Here is a 27,011-nt window from a genome sequence, read left to right on the forward strand (position 1 = left end):
AAATAAGGAATCCTCATTGCCTTCAGGCAGCCAGTTTGGAAGTGGCTCAATGCAGGGGCAGATACTGCAATGAGCCACTCTACGTGTCCTTTGAAACCTCACCCTTCCTTCAATGTGCTGCCCAGGGTACTTCCTCCAAGTCTCCCCCTGGGGTGGAGTTCTCATTCTTTTCTCTGACTCCACTACTCTTTCTTCCTGGTTCTCGTGTATGTACTAAACAGTGCATTACCAGGGCTCTGCATGGGACACTGGGCACACATGTCACCAAATCCTAATTTACATATACTGTGCAGCATTCCATGAAGGACATGGTATGGCTCAGTGACTCAGGAACTGCTCACAACACTGGAGGGGGACATTGTGATCCTTATCTGTCAGATGACAAGATCCAGGTTTGGAGACACTGAAAATAGGTGGAGCCAGAATTTGGACCCAAATTTATACTTCTTCAAGTGCTTTTATGTTGCAGGTGTTGGCATGAACTGATCCCAGAGGGGAAGGGTCTGCTTCCTGCAGAGGTATGGGGGTGTGTGAAATAAAGCACCAGTTCCTCCCTGCCATGCTACTGATACATGTCCCCTATGCAGAAATGCAGGATTCTTCTGGTCAGTATAATCCCCATCCATAGACACATAAGATGAGACAGACTTTGCACCTCACTTTCTCTGTGCTGGTCAGCCCACAGACGTATCCTCCTTCTTTCCCAAACAGAATAGAGAATAGAGCAGAGTTGGCAAACTTAGGGTGACAGTTCAGGAAGGAAGAGACCAACATGGTCTTCTCTGGCCCAGTCCTGACCCAGCTTCTGGGAAGGTGAATCAGGGCTATGGGGCCAAGGCTGGGGCTAAGAGCCAAGGCTTCGATCATTCCCCTTGTTGGGGGGAAAGGAAGGAAGAGAAGAATAGAATCCTTTCATTTATTGAAGTAACATTTATGGAGCACTCCTTTTGTGCCAAGGTTGGGGCTGAAATTACAAGGGTTGTGTGAGAGGCCTTCTCACAGAGCTCTCAGCCTATGTGAGATCAGAACTAAGATTCCAAGATTATTTTAGTCAGTCAGGGAAACTGAGGCTCACAGGGAGTGAGAAGAGGTCTGAGTAATCATGCAGCCAGTCAGTGACAGGGCACAGCTCTTCTTACCCACCTGCCGGGTCCTCTGGCTGCCACTCCATGGCTCAGAGGCCCTAGGACTTAGGGCAAACACAGGGCTTATTGACCACCCTTCCCTTTAGCTTGGGGAGGAAGGACACCAGGGTGGGGGCAAAGGGCATATAGGGGAAAGGACTAGAGTAGTGGCTTCTTTTGTGCTGTCACTTAAGGTTAGAGGAAGAAGAACCTTTTTGTTCTCTTTCTCCTACATTTCCTTTTGTTATATTTGAGTGACATTACAACAGAGAACAGAAACCTCGGAAATCATTGTCTTCCAGTTCCTTTCTCCTGTTCCATAGATGAGCCGACAGAGACCACGAAGGGGGAGACCTGCATAGCTTTCTCTGCAGAAGTGCATGTGACAGACATCAGAGTCTGACTTCTCTCCACCACGCTGGTTGCAGTTGGATTTGCCAGAGTCTGGGGAGGCTCTGGAGATGTGTTCATCAACACCTCTAGGAGGCCTCCTCTTACCACAACACCTCCTGGGAGCTCCTGAATACTGGAGGTGCTCAGCAGAACTCCAGGTGTTGGTCAATGGGGATGTTGAACTCGAGCTTGTGGGCCTCGAAGAGGTTGTACAGCTCCTTCATATAGCGCTGGTGCATCTGGTCCACCTCCTCCTCTGAGGGCTGCAGTATTTTCTGCACCTCAATGGGCTTCCCCACTGCAAGGCACAGAGGAGGAACCAGTGGGGTCACAGGTGACCTCTTCCATGGTCCTCCCCTAGGAAAGTGCTGTCACTCTCATCCCTTCCTACTTCTCCCCTCCTCTTTTTTTTTTTTTTTTTTGCAATAGTGGGGATTGAACCCAGGACTTCAAGCATACTAGGCAAGCACTGTACCACTCAAGCCACATCCCCAGAACTCAGGTAGTGGATTCTAAAGATTCTGATATATCAACAGGAAGATTTCACTGTCCAGACAATGTGCTTGTCAAAACCTGTCACATTCCTATTTGACAGGTGGGGCAATGACGCTCAGAGAAGTTAAGTAACTGGGTCAAGGTCAAGGTCACCTTGCCAGGAAGAAGTAGCACCGAGTTTTAAACCCTAGGGGGTGTGCTCTTCTCCTCTGGGCTATTTGATTCTGGGAGTCTAAGTTCCCAAGATTTGAAGTGCCTTTATTTCTAGGATGGGGGATGGTGGTTCATAGCCCACGCAGCTCATCTTGCCCCACAGCCCTGCAAGCAGACCTCCATATGGTGCCCCCCTCCATAGGGAAAAATCAGGAAGGCCCTAGCAAACCTCCTTCCTCTGGTTCCACCTGGCTGGGAAGGCAGCTCCCCTGCCCTGTCTTCTTGGATAAGCTCTGGAGATGGCAGCAGTGTTCAAATTCATGGCTATATTGTCACATGACCCAGCAAGGTCATGATGTAGGGTTTTACCAGTTCGGTGCTCAACTAACACATAAATGGATGGATGGAGATGAGATGAATGGACTTCTCTCTACAAATGTCAGAGGATGCTGGTGAGAACACAAGAAGAAAAAGGCTCTCTGCCTGTGCATTAAAGCTCGTATCCCTTTGTTACAGGACAGCCCCTGGGTTCTAATTCAGAGCTTATTAATTGCTACTTTGTACCCAATTTTAGCATACTTGGACTGCCCTTCTCCAAATTAGCCTCATTAGTTCCTCTGAGTCAGAAAACCCTCCTCTTTCTCTACCATAACCAAAAGTCAGATCCCGATTCAAACCTCGACTTTGTTTCCCAAAGGCAGGGTAACCTTTTGGAAGTTACTTAACTTCTTTGAGCCTCAGTTTACCATTAATGAAACAAGGATAGTAGTCCTTGCCTCAGAGGTTGCCAGGATAAACTGAGCTGCTGCATGGAAGGCAGCCAATATGGTGTCTGGCACATGGCAGGACCCCTGTCCTCTCAAGAACCAGTACCGAGCAGTCAGCTTTATTAACCTTTGTGTCTCTGTTACAGCTCCCATCCCAGACTGCTTTCTGGTAGGTTTATCTGCTTCTGCTTGTGTGTGTATACTCCAGGCTAGAATGTGAGTCCCATGAGGGCAGGGATATGTCTGGCCCAAGTCCAAGTCCCCTTGCAGCACACAGCCCAGGCCTCTGTCCCTGTAGCCTACCCTCCCAGCCTGGATCTTGTTGGCTCACCGACAGTGGTGATGGGCTGGCGGAAGGGCATGAGACCAAAGCTGTACTGGAAGATGCCACGGCCGTGGAAGAGTGGGAGGGAGATGCCCATGATCTTCTGCAGCCGATTCTGCACACGGCGCAGCCAGGATCCAGAGGCATTCTTAACCTGGTTAAATAGGTTGTTCTCCCCAAAGGAGAAAATCGGCACCAGAGCTGCCCTGGAGAGACACAGGAGAGGATGTGTGGGAGGCTCCTGACTGACAAGGCACAAGCTGAAATGTCACCTGAGTGACCCTGCAGGAACTCAGCAGCCAGGAACACAGAGCCCCAGGCTAGAGGTAAGAGGCCTGAATTACCTCTCAGATCTGCCATGGTCCCCTCTCTGGCCCTGGGTAGTCCCTCTTAGGACTGCAACTTCTCACATGCACCATGACAGACAAGAGTGCTCCAGAGAGGCCTTCCCAGATTGAAAACACCTGCACTTTTCTCCTAGAAAAATCCCCCTCCAGCTGGCTCACATTCCACAAAGATGCTTCACCCCACAGTTGGAGAATAACTCTGCAATACACCTCCAACCCCATTCTCCCAGATCCCATAAGGGTTCAGGTCTCGCTGGCTTTGGGGACTAAGTCTACTCCTGCCTAGTTCCATAGATCCCCAAGTCTCCCTTGTGGAAACATTTCTAGAAATTTGGATAGGAGATACCAAAAAATGATCTTCATTGTGAGTGCACTGAGAATCTCACTGCCAAAACAGAGTCTGGGTTAGTCTATTTTTTTTAATTGCAGCACTGGGGTTTGAACTCAGATCCTCACACTTGTTAAGCAGGCACTCTTACCACTTGAGCCACTCCACCAGCCCTTTCTTGTGAAGGGCTTTGAGATAGGGTCTCGAGAACTATTTGCCCAGGGCTGGCTTCAAGTCTCGATCCTCCTGATCTCTGCATCCTGAGTAGCTAGGATTCTGTAGCATGAGCTACCAATGCCCAGCTCTGGATTAGTCTTTGATGTCTCTCCACCAAAATACAATCATTGCCAACCTCCGACTGAACCCAGAAAGCTCTCTCTCCCCAGATGCTCCATACCCGTGGATCAGGGCAAGCCTGATGAAGCCCTTTCGCTTCTTCAGTAGCAGGGTATAGGCTCCAGGCCTGGCATCCAGTGCCTCCTGGGACCCCCCAACGATGATGGCCAGCAAGTTCCCGCTGCCCTTCCTGCTCAGGATGTAATCAGCACTGGTCTTGTCTGATGTAACCAGCCCTGGGAAGAGAACAAGGTGGGTCAGATATAGGGTGATGGGGCAGGATGATGAGGGTGGATATGACCCAAGAAACAGACCAACAGCAGTGCCTGCAGAGGTCTGGGGCCTCCCATTGCACCCCAGTCCAACTGGGAGTCTCTTGGGTCCCCTCCCTGTTCCATCCCCTCACTGGGATCGTGCTCAGCATAGTGCTGCAGGAAGTTCTTCTTTGGGTCTAGCCTTCTACTGCACATGCTCTGACGAAGTGCAGAAGTGTCGGCAGCCCTCCCTAAAGTCCCCTCACCCTTATGGCCATCCTCATCTTCCTGAGCTGCCTGAGGTGGAGTGGGGAGACTCACCTCCAGACATGATGTAATCCCGGAAGAAGGGCACGTGGAACCACATGGTTAGCATCATCAGATGGGGGCGGATGGCCGGGAAGAGTGAAGAGAAGCCTGTGCTTTCAGTGCACAGGTTGAGGAAGGCTCCTGCCGCCAGGACCCCATGGGGGTGGAAGCCTGCAATGTAGTTCCGGGAAGGGTCCAGCTCGGCAGTCTTGACCAACTGTAGGAACAGCAACCTGGTGAACTAGAGCCAGCCTGTGTGCCACTCCTGACTGCCACTCAGTGTCACCTTGGGCAAAGCCTCAGGTTCTTACCCCATAAGTCTGACCACCCTGGGTTCTTATGAAGCTAAGAGATGTGGTGTTTGACAGCTCCTGGTGACACCATGGTGCTGGCTGAGTCATAGACTTGATGCTTGCTTTGGACAAATTGCTTCCCTCTCTGGCTACTCTTCTATAAAATGGGAACACGACCCTGTCCTGCTACTTCCCAGGGCTGCAGAGAAACTCAGGTGTAAGGGTTCCTGGAATGACTACCTGACAGAATGTGAAGTGAAGAAACACCCACATGGGGGCGCACCATGTTGGAAGAGCTGCATTGTAACAGTATTAGAAACTGGCCCTTCTGCATTTGGAGTGAGCATTCACAAGCTGTATGGGGAGAGGAATCTCTTGGGTTGAAAGAGCATGCAGACCCACAGGCTGACTGTGGTTCTGTTTACAATCCCGGATCATGCAAGTGTCTTCTTCATTGCCCTTTGTTCACTCTTTCCCTGGCCAGCACAGCAACTTGCCTCCACCAGGCAAGCCTGAGTCATACAGGGTGTAGCAGTGTCCACAAGGCATTGAAGTTGGAAAGGGAAAGAGAGCTGATTGTCATTAGCTGCTTCTAGGTGAACTGGGGCAAAGACACCCCTCTGTCTTTGCCCCAGTTCACCTAGAACTGGGTGTGTTGAACTGAGCAAAGGCTGCTCTGCCCTGGCTGCTTGCAGAGCTAAGTCTGCAAAGATCTTTGCTGGAGGCCATGTCTATAAACAGGGACCGATCCCTTCTCACTCCACCAGGAACAGTGTGGCTCTGCCTCCTCATTGCCCTGCACAGCCATTACAGTGGGGAGGAGCCCAAGCCCCTTAGCCCACCTCCTAATCCCTGGACAGGTGGCTCCCTGGTAGGACTTTGTCTTTGCAACTTGCAACCCCCTACAACGGGGGGGGGGGGGGCAGCCCTTCTTCCTGTCATCAAGTTGAAACTTTTAGCTGGAAACATCCTGGGGATTCTTGTTGCTGCTTTTGGGGCCACAGATGCCTAGCTTCCCATCCTCAGAGCAGCCTGGAGGCTACAATGGAGTCCTGAGCCTGTCTGCCCATCCAGGCTTCGTAGCTCCATGTTCTGTCCATGACCTGGACTTGGCCTCTGCACATCCCTCCCCCCATCCACCAATATGCCCTCCAGGTTACACACTAGCCTTTTGCAAAAGGGCTGCAGGAATCACAGGTCAAGGGACTGTGGCCTTCCCAGATAAGGCTGAATCCATTCTCCTAGTGCTGTAGGGGATTTAAGGGACATGGAATCAATGACAGAGTGGAGACTTGTGCTATTCCTCCTGGAAAGGAACTTGCTCAGGACCCCACCTGGTGGTGTTTAAAAGCATACTTTGCTCCATGCACTGAAACACTTGCTTATACATTTTCATTCTGTGCTCTTGAGAGGGAATTTTGTACCTCCATAAAAGCAATTTGACAATATCTACCAAAGCAAAAAAAAGACAATTCCAACTGACCTTTTAGTCCAGTAACGCCACTGCTGAGGAGTGGAGCCTACAGAATGGCTTGCCCTCAGGAAAAATGATATCTGACCAATGTCATGGAGCATGGTTTTCTGGTAATATAAAAACTGGGTATCCACTCAAATGTCCATCAATGGGCCTGTGTAGCCAGGAAACACACGATAGACCTCTACACACTTGGAGTATGAAGCAGCTCCTTCCTGCCCTGGCAGGGGATGAGGGTCCTGACAGCATGTTATGTGAAAAGCAGTGAGGTGGGGTGACGTGTGCAGAATGTGGCTGCTGGGCAAAAAAGGGAAGATACAGTGGCATGTACATGGTGACACCAAACCCCGGTGGCCATGGATGCCACTGATGATAGGAACTGCGGAGAGGATGTGAAGTGACATGGGAAGTTTTTATACCTTTCCTTTTGTCTCTTTTTGAATTTTGTTCTTTTTTTTTTTTTTTGGCGGCACTGGGGTTCGAACTCAGGGCCTTATGCTTGCTAGGCAGACACTCTACCACTTCAGCCACTCCACCAGCCCCCCTTTTTGAATTTTGAACCAGAGGGCTAAGGCCTTGGGTTCATTCTCCAACCCTGCAAGGAAAAAATAATTCTCGTCTATGTTTTGGCCAAGAATGTATTACTACTTTAAGTGAATGAATACATGAACGTTCCCTTAATAAAGAAGCATTTGTGTATAGAGGAATATCCTGGTGAGCATGTCTAGGCAAGTGGGCCAGTTCTTGCTTGTGCATCTCCAGGTGTGTGTCTAAGTGTGTGCACTGTGAAGCCATCATGGTTCCATTGATGCCCAGTTTGTGCCTTCTCTGACTTGGTCTCTACCAGTACCTGCCTGTATTAACTAGTCTCTTTTACTTGTCCCTGTGCCCAAGTCTACCAACACTGTGAGGATTAGAGGCCATGTGTCCAATGCATCTGTGTCCCCAGTGCAGGCTTAGGACAGAACAGATGCCCTGGAGTGGAAGGAAGGAGAACAGGAAGGAACCCAGTGCATGAGGCTGATGGAGCCTTGTCAGAAGGAAGGCCTCCTGACCCCAATCCTGTCCTGATGTGTCACCTGGGTTCCACTAGCAGGAGAAGGAACCCTGAGCTGGGAGTTGAGGTCATTGCAGGTCTTTACCAGGCCCCTGCCCCTTTGTGCTTTAGTTGTCCCTCTGTTCCATAGAACAGCAACAGCTTCTCTTGGCAAGCTTGCTACAGGGTTCCGGTGAGTAAAGGTGGAGTGCTAGTGAATAGCCGTGGTCTATGTCTTGCTCCCTCAGTTCTACTGATGGTGGGGAGTATAACTAAGCAAGGTGGTGGTGTCTGAGGAAACCCTGGCTGGGCTGGATGCCCACCCTGGTGCTAGGTGTGGCACCGGACAGCCAGGTTGCTAGGCACTGGGGATTGCCCTTTTTTTATTGATATCATTTATATGCCATAAAATTCACCCTTAAGGTGTACAATTCTGTGCACTTTGAAAAGGTTGTATAATCATTACCACTAATTCCAGAGCATTTTCGACTGTCCAGAAAGAAACCCACATCCCTTATGAGTCATTTCCCACCCCTGGCAGCCACTAATGCACTCTGTCTCTATGAGCTGTCTCTATGGGCTTGCCTGTTCTGGAAGCCTCTTAAATGACATTATGCAATATGTGGTCTTTGTGACTGGCTTCTTTCACTTAGCGTAAGTCAAGGTGTCTCCATGTGGTAGCAAATATCAGTGCTTTGTTCCATTTTATGACTGAATAATATTCCTCTGTATGGGTAGACCACATTTTGTTTTTTCCATTCATCGTTGATCGTTTGGGTCATTTTCACCTCTTGGTTCTTACAAATAATGTGGCATGAGCACTTGTGTCCAGTTTGTGTGAACATTTGGGCTTTTATTTTTAAGCTCAAATTGATTTATATATTCACTGCAGGATATTTCAAACAGTGCAGTAAGGTATTAGTAAAAAAAGCATTGAAGTAGAAACAGATTTTGCATATATGAAGAAGCACTTTATAAAACAGATCAGTCGCTTTTTAAAAAGAGAACTTAGTTGTAGTATCGTTAACTTACATGGTGCTGAAAATGAAATCTTCCAACAATTTTTAAATATAGAAAAACTTTATATAGCTGCAAGCAAACATTTTCAACGAAACAAAAGAAGACAGATTCCTCCAGGAAAACCTATATGCTTGTGTGAGACAAATCAGCAAATATACCCCTTTCTGGTGTACTTTTGCCAAAATCTTAAAATAATGTCCTTGTTCTTTTGTTAAAACGTTAAGCTTCTGTCAAAAATGAACATCTCGGACTGGAGGTGTGGCTCGAGCACCTGCTTTGCCATGCACAACCCTGAGTTCAAATCCCCCTTGCCCCACAAAAAAATGAGGATATTTTAGGATTACAGGATTAAAGGACAAGATGATATTTACAAGTAAAGAAAGTACTTTACCCAGCAACTAAGAGAAAGGATGAACAAATGGGACTTCAAAAATTAAAAAGTTTCTGTACAACAAAAGAAATGGTCTCTAAACTGAAGAGACCATCCACAGAGTGGGAGAAAATATTTGCCATCTATACATCAGACAAGGAACTGACAACCAGAATATACAGGGAACTCAAGAAACTAAACTCTCCTAAAATCAATGAACCAATTAAGAAATGGGCAACTGAACTAAACAGAACTTTCTCAAAAGAAGAAATTCAAATGGCCAAAAAACATATTAAAAAATGCTCACCATCTCTAGCCATAAAGGAAATGCAAATGCAAACCACACTAAGATTCCACTTCACTCCTGTTAGAAACACCACCACCAACAGGTGTTGGCGAGGATGTGGGGAGAAAGGAACCCTTGTACACTGCTGGTGGGAATGTAAGCTGGTGTAACCACTCTGCAAAAAAATTTGGAGGCTTCTTAAAAATCTAAACATAGACCTGCCATAGGATTCAGCAATCCCACTCCTGGGGATATATCCAAAGGAATGCAACACAGGTTACTCCAGAGGCACCTGCATACCCATGTTTATTGCAGCACTATTCACAATAGCCAAGTATGGAAACAACCAAGATGCCCCACTACTGACGAATGGATTAAGAAAATGTGGTATTTATACACAATGGAATTTTACTCGGCCATGAAGAAGAATGAAATCTTATCATTTGCAAGTAATTGGATGGAACTGGAGAACATCATTCTGAGCAAGGTTAGTCAGGCTCAGAAGACCAAAAATCATATGCTCTTCCTTGTGTGTGGACTTTAGATCTAGGGCAAATACAGCAATGTGGTTGGACTTAGATCACATGACAAGGGGAGAGCACATACAGGAGATATAGGAATAGGCAGAAAACCCAAAACATGAAAGCGTTTGATGTCCCCACTCCAGAGGAACTAATACAGAAACCTTAAAGTGACAGAGGTTAACACAAGAAGGGGATCAGGAACCAGTGTAAAGATCAGTTAGAGATGAATCAACTTGGGTTGTAACACATTTGTACATGGAAGCAATGCTAGGAATCTCTCTGTATAGCTATCCTTAACTCAACTAGCAAAAATGCTTTGTCTTCCTTATTATGCTTATGTCTTCTCTTCAACAAAATTAGAGATAAGGGTAGAACAAGTTCTGCCTGGAAGTGAGGAGGAAGTGGGGTAGGGGGTGGGGGAGGGGGATGGGTGGAGAAATGACCAAAACAATGTACGCACATGTGAATAAATGAATAGTAAAAAAATTTTAAAAAAGAAAAGAATTTACAAGAAAAAAACGACAAAAGCTTTTCAAGTATTGTAATATTCAAATGACTTAAAATGCAACAAAAGAAGTAAGATTGCAAACAAAAATGTTTATGGATTTTCCAACATAAATAAATGAAATAGTGTTTGGGCAGTGGGCTCATGCTGATGGCTAGCAGGAAGTAACAGAGTGTAATCTACTTGGAAAAAAAATTTTGTGAGGTACTGGGGATTGAACCCATGGACTTGGGCAATTATCACTGAGCTATACCCTTAGCCTCCCAAAAATCTTTAATGTACAATAACAGATCAAAGTGATGGAGTGCAGTAATTTTAACATCACAGACATTTTTCTTTCTTCAAGTCTTGATTAAAGCATTCATACCCTGCTGGGCACAGGTGGCTCACTCCTGTAATCCTAGCTACTCAGGAGGCAGAGATCAGGAGGATTGTGATTCAAAGCCAGCCTGGGCAAATAAGTTTGTGAGACCCTATCTTGAAAAAACGCTTCACTAAAAAAGGGCTGATGGAGTGGCTCAAGGTGTAGGCCCAGAAAAAAAAAAATCACTCATACTCTGAATTATTTATACCTTTATTTCAGAGACTGAGGCACAAATGAATTTATTTCCACCATAGGAATACATACTGTACCACTCTGCCAATGTTACTTGAAAACCTTCCATGTCAAAACAATCTTATGTTAGATATAAAAATTAAATGATCTTTCAGTATAGTCCTTTAAAGATGTATGTTAATTCACGCTGTTACCCTTCTGAGCACAATGCATAGAATCCAGCAGAAGTAATTAGGGAGACTTTCAAAGTAATGTCAGCCCCCTCACTTTATTCATATCTCCACTGTCACCGATAAACTCATTCCAAGGGCCCTAACATGCATTCATCACTGAGTGGCAGGAGTTAGTGTAACTTTCCCGTTACAACATCCATTCCTAGCAATGCATGTCCCAGAACTACCTGGGAAGTCACTGTTATTTCACATTACACCTGAAACTTTTCCAAAGTTTAAAAAATTGAAATTAAAAAATAGAACTATTTTTCCTGATGCCTGCATTAATATCGTGTGACTATTAAAATTATGTCAGTTGTTTGAGCCAAATTAGTGACCAACGTGTGCCAGAATGCACCAGTGAAAGATGCAATGAAAGGAAGTACTGTTCCTTGGTTATATGTCACATCCAGTTAAAGGTCAAAGTGCCCATTTTCTCAGCAGGACTATCTTCTGATATCTGGTACTTCTTAAGTATCATCATGATACCACCAATTCATTTTCTTTCGATTCTTCTCACGTGTTCACATAAAAAGAATTATCAGGTGGTCATCTCTTTGCAGTTGGAAAGTGAGTTAATGATGCTCAGACAAGCTGAATAGATGAGCGTGCCGGGGACCGGTGTTCTGTTAGAACGGATAAACCCATGACCACTGCTATAAACAGGAGAATAAATGGAAATTTGCACCAGTAAACACAACCCAAGGAGAGGCAAAAGGATGTGGGTGCCGGCAGAATGGCCCAAGTGGTGGAGTGCCTGCCTAGCAAGCATGAGGCATGAGGCCCTGAGTTCAAACCCCAACACTGCTCCCCTTCCCCCCAAAAAGGATGTGGGCTACAAAAGTTAAAATGTACCCTTCATATAAGGTAGCTAGTGTACCTTCCATGTCTGTCGTCCTCCTCACTGGTACAGCGCTTGCCAGGCATGTGTGAAGGCCTGGGTTTGACATCCAGTATATGTAATTGAATTTTGAACACTTTTTTCATTTAAGTCATCCCAGGAGGTGGGTCATTTTGCAAAGCAAACAGTTCTTTCTGTAGTGGTTTTCTGCATTGCACCATGATAAAACCATCCTCCCACAGCCACAAGGCCTATATTTCCCACCCTTCCAGAGGGATTCCACTTTTAAACCCAACACTCTCCTCAGCACCTGCCCAGAAGACACCAGCACCACATGAGGCTCTACCATGTCTGGCCAGTCCTATGTCTCCATAAACACCCTGTGTGTGCCCTCTCACCCTTCGGGCAACCCAAATGCTGCAGAGTCCACCGTTCTGAAGGTTCTTTCAGGATACACAAAGCAGCACACTGCTAGCTTATTAATTCTCATGATGACCCTAGACTGGCTATAGTGTGACAGCCCCATTTCATAACCAAGCAAACAGAGAGGTTGAGAGACCTGCCCAAAGCTACACAGATGACTGGGGTCTCCCGCAGAGAGCACACACACACAGAAAGAGTGAAAAAGCCAGAAAGCCTGGTCCTCAGTACTAGCTCAGGAATGTTCCAGTCATATTTGCAAGGTCTTGGCTCTAGACTCCCTCTCCTGGGAAGAAATGGTTCCTGCACCAGCAGTCAAGCTCTCAGGGCTCCAGGGCAGGTCATGGAGAACTTTCATGATCTATTTATGTACATGGATTGCTTGGCAGGTTAAACATGCCCTGTAAGCAGAGTTTGATTCAATAGGTCTGGTGCTGGCCTTGGGCAGGTTCAGGCTGTTGCTGGTACGTGTGTGTGTGTGTGTGTGTGTGTGTGTGTGTGAGCATTCATATGTGCATGTGTATGCCGGGTCTGAGATCCTTCCCTGTCTCTTCTCATCATGGCCAGGTGCATGGATGGATGGAAAGCCTGAATATTCTCCCTGGCCCTGGCAGTAACTCCCTGTGTGGCCCTGTGTCACACGGCCTCCCAGCTTCCCAGTTAAGTTCTCAGCCCTGCCTTCTCACCCTACCACAGAAAGCCATGACAGACACCCACTGTTGTCAATCACACATTCCCTAAGTCCTAAACTGCACCGCCCCTTCCCCATTCTAAACATCTATAGGTCAAGATGCATCTTGCAATTCTAACTGGAAGAACTTTTCCTTAGTGGTGTGTAAAATACTATATGCTTTACCACTGAGAATGTTGTAGAGTTGAAGAAATGCAGTCTGTGTGGGCCCTGAGCACTGGAAAGAGAGCCAGAGGGGCAAACATTCCCAGACCCTACTCTGTGCAGGCACTGTACATACATCAGCTTGCTTCATCTTCATTGCCCCTGTGAGGGAAGTATTTATTGGTACAAGTGCCCCCTGTTTACAGATGAAGAAACTGAGATGTAGACTCATTAACTTGCTCCATCACACTCAGCTAGTAAAGAGGCAGAGCTGGAGTCCAAGTTTAGGCAGCTAGCCTCTTCGAGTGTAACCAGCTGGCCCTGTCACTCTGCAGAAGCCCCTACATGAAAGGTGGCAGGGATTAATGGGATGGGGGTGCACTCCTATAAGGCATCTGCACAAGTGTCAGGGGTCATGCTTGGAGAACTGAGGTGGCGAAGTCAGGAGGAGAGGCAAATAAGGGCTCAGAGTACAGGGAAGTGTAGGCCACAGCAAAAATAAGTTTTATTCTAAGAAGGTGTCCATTGTGGAGAATGGGCGGCGGGGGGCATTGGAGGAAGCGGAGCGCAGAAAAAAGAGAAGTTTGTGGTCAGGACTGAGGGTGGAGGGGAGGAGGAATGAGCCAGGACCCTAGGCTCTGGAGCAATGGTTGTTAACTGGGATGTATCTGTCCCTGCCAGCCCCCTTGATGGAAATACTTGGTAATGTCTGCAAACATTTTTGGTTGTCACAGCGGGGAGAGAGTAGCAATGCCAGGTATGGGGACAAGTCCTCTCAACAAAGAATTATCCAGTCCCAAATGTCAAGTCAAAGGGTTGATACCGACTGAAGAGATACCAGGTTGGGAGAGGCAGGGACAAGGGTGGGGTGGGGAGATGTCTTGCTCTGTCCCAAACTGGCTGTGACAATGACCAGAATTTACTAACCCAAGGTCACAGCCCTGGACACAGAACTTGGTCCCTCTGAAGGCCTTGGCCTGTGTAGACAGTGTTTGCTCTGGATGGTGAAATAATTTGGAGGGGACACCCAGCTCCTAGGCTGGTCTTTGGCACAAGGTGGGAACAGCTCTCCCCATGCAAACTGCCTGACTTTCCACCATTAGCTCTTTAGGAAGCTGACAGGGTGATTTTAGAAAGCTCCAAGGGCCAGATACAGGGTTCTAATTTTTCTTGTAATTCCTTCACCAGGAACAGGTTCATAAAATCACAGTGAAATAGATAGAAACTGGGAAACCATCAGATAACCACTCAAATTTGACAGGGGAGTTCAGAGGCTTGCAAATGTGGGATGCTCCAGCAGAGCTGGGTCTGTCTACCTTCTGCTCAGCCTAAGGTCCCCTCTGAGCCTGTGCTGGAAAAGTGGGCAGAAGTGTGGAAGAGTGTCCTAGAAGGTCTGCGGGGAGTCTGCAGGCCACAGTCCATCCCTGCAGGCTCTCTGCCTAGGACAGGCAGTTAATGGCATCTCGCCCTCTGCTGACCACTCGCAGTACTGCCAACTCTTGGCATGGGTGCTGTAAGAAACCTGTAGTGCACAAAAAGCCTGAAAAACCACGCACACAGAAGTTCTGCAAATTAAGACCAGTGTCCCACCAGCACCAATAATGCTGAGGCTGAGAACCCCTTCTTTAGAGCCCACTGACTGGGGAATGGAGCCACCTGAGCATCACTTCCTCCAGCCCTGCAGCTGGAAGCACTCCAGGAGGTGAGAGGCAGATGCTGTCTTTTGGAGCCCTCAGGCTGCTGGGGACTGTCAGCAAAGTGGAGTACAGTGACCTCTACTCAGGTCACCTTCTGCTTCAGTCACTTTGAGCATTGGCTGCTGCTCAGGAGTTCCTGGGACAAGTTCCTGGGTCTGTACTTGTCCCTGTCCCCTTTGCAGGTGGCCTTTCTTTCTCTGGTGAACTCAGGATTCAGTTCACAAGTGGAAGTAGACCACAGCCAGAATTTACAAAACTCAACTGGAGGCCAGACCTGCAGTCTGAAGGTTTTGTTTCAGCAGGTACCTGATGTCATTTATACCTCCCCAGGCTACAGGTCACACTTTCCTGGGGGTCTCTGACTGTTCTGGCACAGAAGAGGAGCCCTGGGCTCCCTGGGAAGGGAGTTCAGAATCAGAGACCCAGGGTGGGGATGGGGTTCTCTACTGCCACACACTCCTAGCTGCTCTTGGGGCCAAACTAGCCCTGCTTGTCTTTGCTGACAAGACCCCGTAGGGGCCCTGCAGAACATCTGAGGAGTGAGGAAGACAAGCTAGCACATGTGCTTGCCCTTCGACACCTATGACCTCTGGTGAGCGTGGCAGTCTCTATCAGCAAATTCCCTGCCCTCTGCCAGCTCCGTCCACGCTCACCCTTTGCCCTAGAGGCCCTCCTTACTGGGACACTAGGAACTCTTGCATGCCACTTGTCGCCCAGCCCTTGCTAGCCCTTGTGGGGCCCCAAGACTCCCAAGATGAGGTTCCTGACTTTAACACTTAGTTCTCATGACTCCAGCAAGTTGTTGGACCTGATCCTCTACTCTGTCTCCTTCGGCTGGCTGTGAACCTAATTCCTGGAGGGCAGGAAGAGGTGGGGCTCCTGGATAGGGAGGGAGAAGCCATGCAAGTGTGAAGGTCAGAGCAATGGGACTCCAGGTTCTGTGTCTCCCCAGACCTTCAGCCATGCCCAGGTCTCCTCAGAGTCACGCTGACCCAGTCAAATAATACTGTACCAATAATTGAGAACCTACAAGCACTCTGTCTGCTTAGTTTTATTGAAGCCACACTGCCCAGGGAGGTATGGGGCACCATCTCCATTTTATATGTCATCAAATAGAGGCACAGAGAGACTGTATAATTTACCCAAGGTCACACGGCTGCTATGTGCACACCAGGGTTAGAATCTAGTCTGTCTAGCTCCATACCTTTCTTCTCTTCTGTTTGCAGAGGGGGTCCAACTACCCCTGCCCGACCCTTCTGGCGGTCCCACTGCCATCTTATCCTATCCCAGCTGGCCAGCAAACCATTGTGGCCTGGCTGCTTAGAGCAAGGCTTTAGCCTGTCTGGATTCAGTGGAAGGAACCCCAGGGTATGCTCAGTCAAATCTGGGGATCTAGCCAGGTGTGGTGGTGCTCCTATAATCCCAGCTACTCGGGGGATGGAGGCGGGAAGATGGAGATTGGAGGCCAGCCTGGGCAAAGTTAATGAGACCCTATCTCAAAAACAAAATAAAAACAAAAGGGCTGGGGGCATGGCTCAAGTGGTAGAGTACTGGCCTAGCATGCGTGAGGCCCTGAGTTCAACCCCCAGTACAGGAGTAAGAGGGGGATCCAAGGATCTGCTCCACTCAGCACCAGCCAAGTTCAGGGCCAAGCGTCCACAGTGACCTCAAAGTGTCATGAACCAGAGAGAGATTTGAGAGCATTTGAAGTAGAAGAGATCAGTCTGCTTACTGATCCAGAATTACGAGGCTCAGAATAGGCCAAGGCCTTGCCAAAGGACACACAGCATTCTAGCGGTAGGGGCAGGAGAGAACCTGAGGACTGTCTCTCCCCTGCACCTTTGCCATACTGACAGAGAAACATTAAAATCAGTACGAGAACTTGCTGTGTGACTTTGGCCACACCCTCATCTTTCTCTGGTGTCAGTGTCATCTGATGACAGTAACATGGGGCCAGATGGTCTCTTACGACCTGCAGTTTATCAGCTTCACCCCAAACCTGGGCTGCTGGTAGATTTGCTCCTTTAAGACACATGTGTAACACACTACATCCCACCAGAGCTCCTTCAAACCTGTGCATTCAGTAATCCTCCCACTGGTCCCAGGTCCCTGGAGGTGGGAAGTCATGATCAGAGAGAAACTGGATTCTTCCCAGAGCCATACAGAGGTGGAGGCTCGGGCCCCTGCCTCCCCCCCAGCTTCTGCTCACTGCACACGGGGCAGACAATGAGGGGCCCTGGAGCCCTGACCACTTGGCAGCCAGAATTGGCCCACAAAGCAGCCCTGATACTCACGGAAACTGGGAAGTAGTCCTTCATGTGCTTCCACAGGACCCAGCGCCGGAAGGTCTCCATGCGCCTGCCCCCCTGCCGTGGCTTGTCTATGTCCAGGTAGAACCAGGTGGCGTACAGGACAGAGAAGAGCCAGAACCTTGTGAACAGGAGGCCTATGAAGACTGCGATGCAGATCTGGGCTGGGGAGGGAAGCAGAAAGGTCAGGGGCCTGACGTCCATGAGGAAGTGCATGACCTCCACACCCACAGCACTGCCTTGTCCAGCCCTGGATCCCAGGAGGAAGAGACCAGATCTGTATGCTTCCCAGGAGGAGATGAGAGCCCAAAACACGGAAGCATGGCCGACCCCACCCAGGTAGGCCCAAGTCCAAAGTCATTTCCCAGGCTACCTGCCCCAACTGCCCCCCTCCCTGCCCTCCTGTCCCTGACAAGATAGTCTTTGTTAACCAGGGGCTCAGTAAAGGAGGCCACTGATTTGAGCTAACTTCCAGTTTCCATCTTTGGAGTCTCAGAGAAAAGGGAGACCCTTTCTTGCCCTTTCTGTCTGCACCCTGCCTCATCTCTCTATAAAAATAAGTCTGACAGGGTCCTTTCTCTTACCAAAGCCCTTCCATGGCCTCCTCATGGCTTCCAGGCACAGCCCAAGCAGCTCAGCCTGGTGCTGGGCCACCCATGAGCTTCCCCATCCTCTCCTGATCTCACCCCGCCTCACCCACTTACATACCCACTGCTTTCTTGGTACCTAATGTTCCTAAACCCACCCAGTTCTGTTTCCTTCACCCCACAATGCCCTTTGCTGAAGAGGGGAGAAAGGAAGAGGCTGTCCCCTGGCAACCCAGCAGGCGTAGTGGGCACGTGCAGAGGGCCAGTGCACAATTGCCCTCTGATCTATGCTTCCACAAGCCATGCTGCCTGTTTCATCTCAGGGTCAAGGTCAGTAACTGTGGGGCCATCCCTAATCTGATGCCGATGGATCTTCATTCTTAGAGAATATTGCCCCTCCCCATTCTTGGAGGGGGGCTTTTGGCCCAGTTTGAGCAGTAAAGGTTCAGCAGCAGGATAATGTAGATGGGGGGGGGGGTCCTAAATATTTACTCTGCATGGAGCCCCTATAATGTGCCAGGTGCTAGTGTTCCAGTCGTGAACAACAGACAAATCTTTGCCTTTGTGAAGTCAGCTTTCCAGTGTGGTGTTTGGGGCACTTTGTGTTTGAATTGTTTTATTCTAGTGAAATCTAACATAAAGTTCACCATTTTTAACTGTACAGAATAATGGCATTATACATCCGCACTGTGCAGACATCAGCACCGTCCACTACCAGTATTTTGTTTTTTCACACTGGGGTTTGAACTTAGGGCCTCACACTTGCTAGGCAGGCACTCTACTACTTGAGCCACTCTGCTGGTCTCCATCACCAGAACCTTTTATCATCCCAAACACAAACTCCATGCTCATTAAACACTAACTCCCTGTTGCCCATCTCTCCAGCCACACCTCCAGTCAATTTTGCTCTGGTTATTTTGGAGATGGGATCTTGTGAACTAGTCGCCTAGGCTGGCCTCAAATCATAACCCTCCCAATCTCAGCCTCCCAAGTAGGTAGGATTACAGGCATGAGCCATCAGTACCCAGTCCATTTGTTTTTCTGTGACTGGTCTGTTTCACTTAGCATGTTTTCAGTTTACCATGTTGTAGCATGTGTCAGAATTTCCTTCCTTTTTAAAGCTGAATAATGTTCTGTTTTTTTGTGTTAACACATTTCATTTATCCATTTGTCCATCAATGAACACTTGGGTTGCTTTCACATTTGCCCTTTGTCTTTGAATACTAATGAATTATTTACTAATAATGAAAAACTAGGGAGGCTTTACTACAAACCCAGACAACTGGTGTCTCTTGGAAAAGTAGGAGAAAGGCAGCCTGGCGTCAGCCTTCCCAGGGAGCAGGGCCTCTCTCCAGCATCCCCCCTCATTCCTGGCCTGAGGCTCTGTCCTCCCTAATCCATGCTCCATCTTCACCTCAGCCTGGATTGCTCAAGGGGGTGCAGGGAAAGGACCAGAAGTGGCCTATGGCTTCATTATTTTTTGGTTTATCTTAAATATTTTGAAATGAAAAATTTCAAAGAGAAAGCTATAGAAGACTGGGAACAAGATGCTATTGTCTGCACAAAGAAGAATGTTTGTGCCTACTTGGAGGAAGGGGACAGGATGTCAGGGGACAAGGATGGGAGATTGACTTAAATTTTATTTATATATTTCACATTGAAAAACTTTAGCGCAAGCCAGGCATGGTGGTGCATGCCTATAGTCCCAGCTATTTGGGAGGCTGAATAGGAGGACTGCAAGTTCAAGGTCAGCCTAGGAACTCATAACCACACCCTGTCTCAAAATTAAAATAACAAGTAATAAAAAGCCCTGGGGATATAGCTCAGTGGTAGAGTGCTTGCCTAGCATGCACAAGGCCCAAGCCCAGAAATACAGACACCATGTGTACACAATACCGCACGCACACACACACACACATTAGTGTTTAAAAAAAAAGCTGGGCATGACAGCACTCAGAAGGTGGAGGTAGGAGAATCCTGAGCTGTAGGCCAGCCTGGACTACACAGAGAGACTCTATCTCAAAACAACATTTTAGTGAAAGACAATAAAAATAAGAAAACACCAGCTATGACTCTTTCCCCTTGGGCAAAACCAACAGCCTGTGCAGGTGGCTCCTACTTAAAGAAAACCAGCTCTAGAGAATAAAACCACTTGTCAATTGTGGCCACCTGGAGGGTGAGATTGTGAGAGGACTTTGACTTTGAATGTGTTACAGAAAGTAGGTATTGTGTTTGCAGTTAGAAAAAACTGGGTGTTTACCCTTCACCAGAAATTCACCCCTAATGCCGACTCTGGGGCTACCCTTTAACTTCTGTTAGCAGGCAAGCTGAAGGCTGTGGATCTCTTCAGTGATTCAGGAAGGGAGACACATTCTTTTACATGATCGTCACAACCCTGATTGGGGAAAATTTAACCCCCACTTCACAAAGTCCCCCACAGGGTATTGCTTAAGGTCACAGCAAGCTAGTAGGGTGGGACTTAGAATTCAGTCCTAGTACTTGGTCCACATCACGCACCCAGCATTCATTCATTCATTCATTCAACAAGTATTTACAGACCTGATCTTCTAGGACCAGGAGCCACAGATGTAAAACAACACAAATTCTGCTGAAGGGACCTCGCTCTTCCATGTGAGAGGCATGAGTTGTGGAGAAAGGAAAGAAAACAGACAGCAAGCAAATCATCCATTTGCAGAGCATCTGACTTGGGGCCCCAAACCTTTGGCCATTGGTTCTACTTGACTTTTCTAGCCACTTGGTGCCACTTTGCAAAATACTTCCCTAATTCCAGCATGAACATTCAATGTGTGTGCACAGTCCTTCATTCTTCCTCTGCTCTGCCCATGTAGTTCCCCTGCCCCCAGGGGCCTGGTTCTCCTGCTGGCTTTTAAATTCTTAATGTTCTTTTTTTTTTTCATATGTGCATACAAGGCTTGGGTCATTTCTCCCCCCTGCCCCCACCCCCTCCCTTACCACCCACTCCGCCCCCTACCTCTCCCCCGCCACCCCCTCAATACCCAGCAGAAACTATTTTGCCTAATTCTAATTTTGTTGTAGAGAGAGTATAAGCAATAATAGGAAGGAACAAGAGTTTTTGCTGGTTGAGATAAGGATAGCTATACAGGACATTGACTCACATTGATTTCCTGTGCGTGTGTGTTGCCTTCTAGGTTAATTCTTTTTGATCTCACCTTTTCTCTAGCTCCTGGTCCCCTTTTCCTATTGGCCTCAGTTGCTTTTAAGGTATCTGCTTTAGTTTCTCTGCGTTAAGGGCAACAAATGCTAGCTAATTTTTTAGGTGTCTTACCTATCCTCACCCCTCCCATGTGTGCTCTCGCTTTTATCATGTGCTCATAGTCCAATTCCATTGTTGTGTTTGCCCTTGATCTAATGTCCGCAGATGAGGGAGAACATATGATTTTTGGTCTTTTGGGCCAGGCTAACCTCACTCAGAATGATGTTCTCCAATTCCATCCATTTACCAGCGAATGATAACATTTCGTTCTTCTTCATGGCTGCATAAAATTCCATTGTGTATAGATACCACATTTTCTTAATCCATTCGTCAGTGGTGGGGCATCTTGGCTGTTTCCATAACTTGGCTATTGTGAATAGTGCCACAATAAACATGGGTGTGCAGGTGCCTCTGGAGTAACCTGTGTTACAGTCTTTTGGGTATATCCCCAAGAGTGGTATTGCTGGATCAAATGGTAGATCGATGTCTAGCTTTTTAAGTAGGCTCCAAATTTTTTTCCAGAGTGGTTGTACTAGTTTATATTCCCACCAACAGTGTAAGAGGGTTCCTTTTTCCCCGCATCCTCGCCAACACCTGTTGTTGGTGGTGTTGCTGATGATGGCTATTCTAACAGGGGTGAGGTGGAATCTTAGCATGGTTTTGATTTGCATTTCTTTTATTGCTAGAGGTGGTGAGCATTTTTTCATGTGTTTTTTGGCCATTTGAATTTCTTCTTTTGAGAAAGTTCTGTTTAGTTCACTTGCCCATTTCTTTATTGGTTCATTAGTTTTGGGAGAATTTAGTTTTTTAAGTTCCCTATATATTCTGGTTACCAGTCCTTTGTCTGATGTATAGCTGACAAATATTTTCTCCCACTCTGTGGGTGTTCTCTTCAGTTTAGAAACCATTTCTTTTGATGAACAGAAGCTTTTTAGCTTTAGGAGGTCCCATTTATCTATGCTATCTCTTAGTTGCTGTGCTGCTGGGGTTTCATTGAGAAAGTTCTTACCTATACCTACTAATTCTAGAGTATTTCCTACTCTTTCCTGTACCAACTTTAGAGTTTGTGGTCTGATATTAAGGTCCTTGATCCATTTTGAGTTAATCTTGGTATAGGGTGATATACATGGATCTAGTTTCAGTTTTTTGCAGACTGCTAACCAGTTTTCCCAGCAGTTTTTGTTGAAGAGGCTGCTATTTCTCCATCGTATATTTTTAGCTCCTTTGTCAAAGATAAGTTGCTTATAGTTGTGTGGCTTCAAATCTGGGTCCTCTATTCTGTTCCACTGGTCTTCATGTCTGTTTTTGTGCCAGTACCATGCTGTTTTTATTGTTATTGCTTTGTAATATAGTTTGAAGTCAGGTATTGTGATACCTCCAGCATTGTTCTTTTGACTGAGTATTGCCTTGGCTATTCGTGGCTTCCTGTGTTTCCATATAAATTTATTGGTAGATTTTTCAATGTCTTTAATGAATGTCATTGGAATTTTGATGGGAATTGCATTAAACATGTAGATTACTTTAATTCTTAATATTCTTTAAAGCTCCCATCAAGTACCACCTCTATGTATTCCCTCTGCCGCCATCATGCTTCCTCTTCTCTTGCCTCTTGTTGCAACGCTGCTCACATGGTGTCTTCTCTTCTGGTTTCATGCCCCTCAAGGTCACCTGCACTCAGGACTAAATTAGACCTCTTCCCTAATATCCTCAGCCTTCTCTTCCAGACAGCCCAAGCTCATTGAGCACCGCTAGCCAAGTGCAGACAAGACCTGGCATCAACTTGGCTTTCTTCCTCTCTCTTCTTCTACCCCTTTTGATTGCAGCCAGTGGAGCCCATCTCCTAAATATCTCTTGAAACTGGAACTTTTTCTCTCCCCCACCCCCAACAGCCTCTTGAGACCAGGGCTGGCAAATTTTTTTTAAAGGTTCAGCTAGCAAATATTTTAGACTTTAGAGCTCAAGAGGCAAACTGGAAGATATTATGCCAATAACTTAAATAGTCATTTGAAATGCAGTCTTTCAAAAATAGAAAAATCATTCTTAAAGCTGGGTGTGGTGGAGCATGCCTGTAATCACAGCACTGTGGAGGCAAAGGCAAGACTCTATCTCAAGAAATAAGACAATCTTATCTCTTAGACTCTTCAAAAACACTCCTTGGGCTGGGTTTGACCTATTGACCCTAATTTGGTGACCACCCCGATCTCAACTGTGACTGCTCTTCCCTTCGATGTGTTCCCCCTAGCCCCACCCCAAACACAGCAGACACCTTGACTGCAGGCACTGGGACCTTTACTACACAGGTTGGACCTTGTCACTCTACTACAGAAGCCCAAGGAATCCCTTTGCCCTCAGGATAAAGGGAGAAGGTGACAACTCCTCCTCTTGACATGAATGAGCCCAGAGCCCTGCTTTCCCTACGTTCCTCTCCCTTGGCAGGCTCTTGTATGTGCGGATGAGGGCTGTGGGGGGGCGGGGGGAGACAGGCTGCAGGGCTGGGGTGGTCATGGCCAGTTGGACACATTCCTGCTCTCAAAGGTTGCAGGAGGCAGGGCGAGCATGAGGACCCTCGTCCCCTCACTCTGGGCTCCCTTTGGCCTGAGCAGGACCTGGGCTAAGATCTCTCTCCCTCTACTCTCTACACCCACCTGCTGTGGCCCACACCTCCCCCAGCACCCTCTCTCCCTCTCCTCCCTCCGCCTCTTTAATTAACCCTTCTTGTTGCTGTTCTACAGGAACTGCAGGAACATGTGCATACATACACGAGTGTGTGACCAACTAGTACAGAGCATGCCAGCATTTTGACAAGCAGTGGTATTTGTGCCCTGGCTGAACCTCAGCCATGGGGAAGCAGCCCCTCCCCAATCTGGTGTCTGAGGACAAAGTGAAGATTCCATGTGATCCCAGTCACTCTCCCTTTCCAGTCCACAGTCCTAAACCCTCCTCGAAAGTGCTCCATTCAGCAGGGCTGGAGTCTGAGACAGGGTGACACCTCCCCCGCCCAGGCACATGTCAGTGCGGGGACAGGGGTATCAGAGAACATATCCAGGCTCTCCTGCATGAGCCCACCCAGGGCGGGGTGTGGGGGTGGGGGCGCGGACCCGTCTTCATTTCATCCATCAGCCTCCTAGGGAAGAATCATTACGCCCATTCTACAGACGATGCGGTGGAGGCTGGAGAGCCTGTTCCCAGCCCCAGCTCATTCTTTCTGAAAGGCAAGATGGAAACCCATCCCCTCAAAGCAGCCTCAGGAGCCCCAAACTTTCTTGGCATCCAGACGCCCCCCCACACCCTCAGCAGCCTGCAGCAATCTCCCTCCAAGTGCCAGAAGTAACCTACAGCAAAGTCCAGGAAACTAACACCTGCCCAGAGGACCCCATCGACCCCCCAAAAGGATCAAGGCAAGCCCAGGAGGTCTCTTTGGGTAGAGGCTCTGAGCACAGCAAAGCCCCCTCCAGGGGCTTTCCACCATCAATGTGCTGTGTGCACCTGGGAGCCACCTTGTCCTCCCAGGTGCCCATGGTCTCCCATTTCACCCAGCCTACCTTACCCAGGGCCAAGAAGGAGAAGACCCACTGTAGAACTGCGAAGGTCTGCAGCCTGCGCTCCCACGGCACGGACAAGGGCGCAAACTCCACCATGCTGGCCTGGCTCCTGTGGCTCCTCAGCCTTCTGTGCTCCAGGCTGCAGGAGCCTGGAGGAGAGGGCGCCGCCCCGCCCCAGTCCCGCGCCCCGGCTCCCCGCCCCGCCCCGCCCAGGTAGGGTCCCGTTTCCTAGAAGAAACCTTTGAATCCTCTGCTGGCACCTGGCTGGAAGAAGGAGGAAGAGAAAGAGTTGTTCAGCCCTTAGCGATCTTAGGCAATGTCTTATCTGCCAGGCCACCTTTCTCGGACTTCCTGGATCTTGCTCTCTGTCATAACCACGTACCGGAGAAGCCCCAAGTGTAATGCAACCTTGTCCCTCTCCACTTGCTCAATGACCTGGCTGCAACTCCGCTTCCTCTCGACATGTCCATTCCCCGCCCCCACTCTCCCCCCACATGCTGTAAAAGCTCCCACCATCTCCTCCACCTCCTGCCCCACCTTTCTGCTCACCTGCACAGCAAAACTCTCAGAAGTACAGTGTTCCATGTCTCTCCATCCTCACCTCCTGTTGGTCCTCTTCTACTCCACAGTTAAGACACCAACAACATTTCGTGGAATGCCCTTGACAAGTTCGTCAATGACTTTCATGCCGTTAAATATCAGATGTCATCCTGAGCCCTCAGCCAGCGTACCTTTGTCACTGTTGACCATCCCACCTTTCTCAAAGCCATGCTATCCTGGTTTTCTTTTCAGGTTGCTCTCTGGCCACTCCTTCTTGGTCTCTTTTGTGGCTCTTATCCTTTACCAAACTAAATGTGTGGGTCTCCCCACCCCTCAGTCCTTGGGTCTTCTCTTTGCTCCCCACACTTACCTCCTTGGCAAAGATCTCATTCAGGCTCATGGCTTTGCATTCTATCAGCACAGCCAGGACTTCCAAACCTGCCTCTCCAGCTCTGACTTCTCACTGGGCCCCTAAACTTGAATACTGAGACGTCTACTTGACGTCTTCACTGTAATGCCTGATAGGCACCTCAACCATGGAGAGTTTAAAACTGAACTTGATTTCCACTCCTTGTCCATGCCAGCATTCCTGCTGCAATTTCTCATCCCAGTAAGGGTAATTTCACTTAGCCAGTTGCTGAGATCCAAATCACTAGATTGGTCTCTTTCTCTTCCTCCTCATCCACATCTATCAGTTACTGTGTCCTGTTGATTCTTCTAAATCTCTCCCTTTAAATGTGAAATTTGCTTTGGGCTATATCACATATGATAGTCTGCTTTTTGTCACTTTAACAACATATTCAGTCAAAACACCAGAGAAAAATTTTATTTTGGTTCACAATTTGGGAGGTTCACGATCGGTTGTCCCCATTATTTTGGGCCTGTGGCGAAGCAGCACGTCATGGTGGAGCATAAAGCAGAGCAAAACTACTCACCTTATGGTAGGAAGCAAAAGGAAGCATGGGAGCCCCACAACACCTTTAAGGGCACAGTGAACTAGGGACCTCCCACTAAGCCTCATCTTTTAAAGGTTCTACCACCTCCCAAGAAAACCACTCTGGGGACCAAGCCTTTAAACATGTGGAACTTTGGGGGCAGGGAGAAGGGATAAGCACTTATCCCAGCTGTAGCATCATACATTCAGAAAGGTGGTCAATGTGTACAGAGCGACACATTTTCACTAAGTGAACACCACTCTGATCAATAGATGGAACATCCCAGCCTCCCTCACATCCTTGCCAGTCACAGCTCCTCCTTGTTGGTCACCACCATCCTCATCTTTGTTTTGAAACTTTATAAAAAGTGGACCATAGTGCATATTCTTTTCAGATTGGCTTACTTGGCTTTTGATTATGTTTTTGAGAGTCACCACATCACGTGTATCTGTAGGGCTTTTCTTCTCAATGCTGTACAGTATTTCATTGTGGGAATAGGCCAGTTTATCCAGTCTCCTGCTGATGGGCATTTGGGGTGTCACCTGTTTCTGGCTGCTATGAACTTCAGGTTTAGGTCTTTTGTGCACGTGTGTAGGTATATCTGTTTGGTCTGGGTTGGGAAGAGACTTGCTGGGTTTCATGGAATCGTTATTCTATATAATTTTCTGAAGAAGTGGTACAAATGTACACGCCCACAAACCTTACATGAGAATTCAGGTTGCTGCACATTCTTCTCAATGTTGTAACGTGTGTGTGTGGGGGGGGGAAATTGAACCCAAGGCCTTGCACATGTCAGGCAAGCAATCTGCGATCTACCACTGAGCACACTCTAACCATTTTAATGGCACTTCTTTGTGCTTATAATATTTTCCTAAAGCTAATAAGGCTGAGAACATTCTAATGTGTTTTCTGGAACCATTTTCTAGGAATTCTTTGCTTTATTTTTTGTTGATTTAAATATGC

General features: G+C 47.8%; 1 protein-coding gene across 1 annotated transcript; it reads right to left on the bottom strand.

Annotated features, from left to right (window-relative positions):
- Positions 1-958: 958 nt before the first annotated feature.
- Positions 959-24,705, bottom strand: Mogat2 (monoacylglycerol O-acyltransferase 2). Its single transcript, XM_020155414.2, has 6 exons — positions 24,579-24,705; positions 17,195-17,373; positions 4,844-5,048; positions 4,330-4,504; positions 3,264-3,463; positions 959-1,815 (listed from the first exon to the last, which is right to left on the bottom strand). The coding sequence occupies exons 1-6, from the start codon at positions 24,667-24,669 to the stop codon at positions 1,661-1,663; spliced, it is 1,005 nt and encodes a 334-aa protein (XP_020011003.2). The 5' UTR covers positions 24,670-24,705; the 3' UTR covers positions 959-1,660.
- Positions 24,706-27,011: the final 2,306 nt, after the last annotated feature.

This window comes from Castor canadensis, chromosome 1 (genome assembly GCF_047511655.1).
Source record: "Castor canadensis chromosome 1, mCasCan1.hap1v2, whole genome shotgun sequence".
Taxonomy (NCBI): Eukaryota; Metazoa; Chordata; class Mammalia; order Rodentia; family Castoridae; genus Castor; species Castor canadensis.

Bases quoted from the DNA above. Each gene is read 5' to 3' on its own strand.
- Mogat2 (XM_020155414.2), bottom strand. From the start codon at position 24,669: ATGGTGGAGTTTGCGCCCTTGTCCGTGCCGTGGGAGCGCAGGCTGCAG. The intron at 4,505-4,843 runs GTGAGTCTCCCC...TTCTCTTCCCAG, and splicing joins GGATTACATCATGTCTGGAG to GGCTGGTTACATCAGACAAG. The intron at 1,816-3,263 runs GTGAGCCAACAA...TGTGCCTTGCAG, and splicing joins CCAGCCCATCACCACTGTCG to TGGGGAAGCCCATTGAGGTG.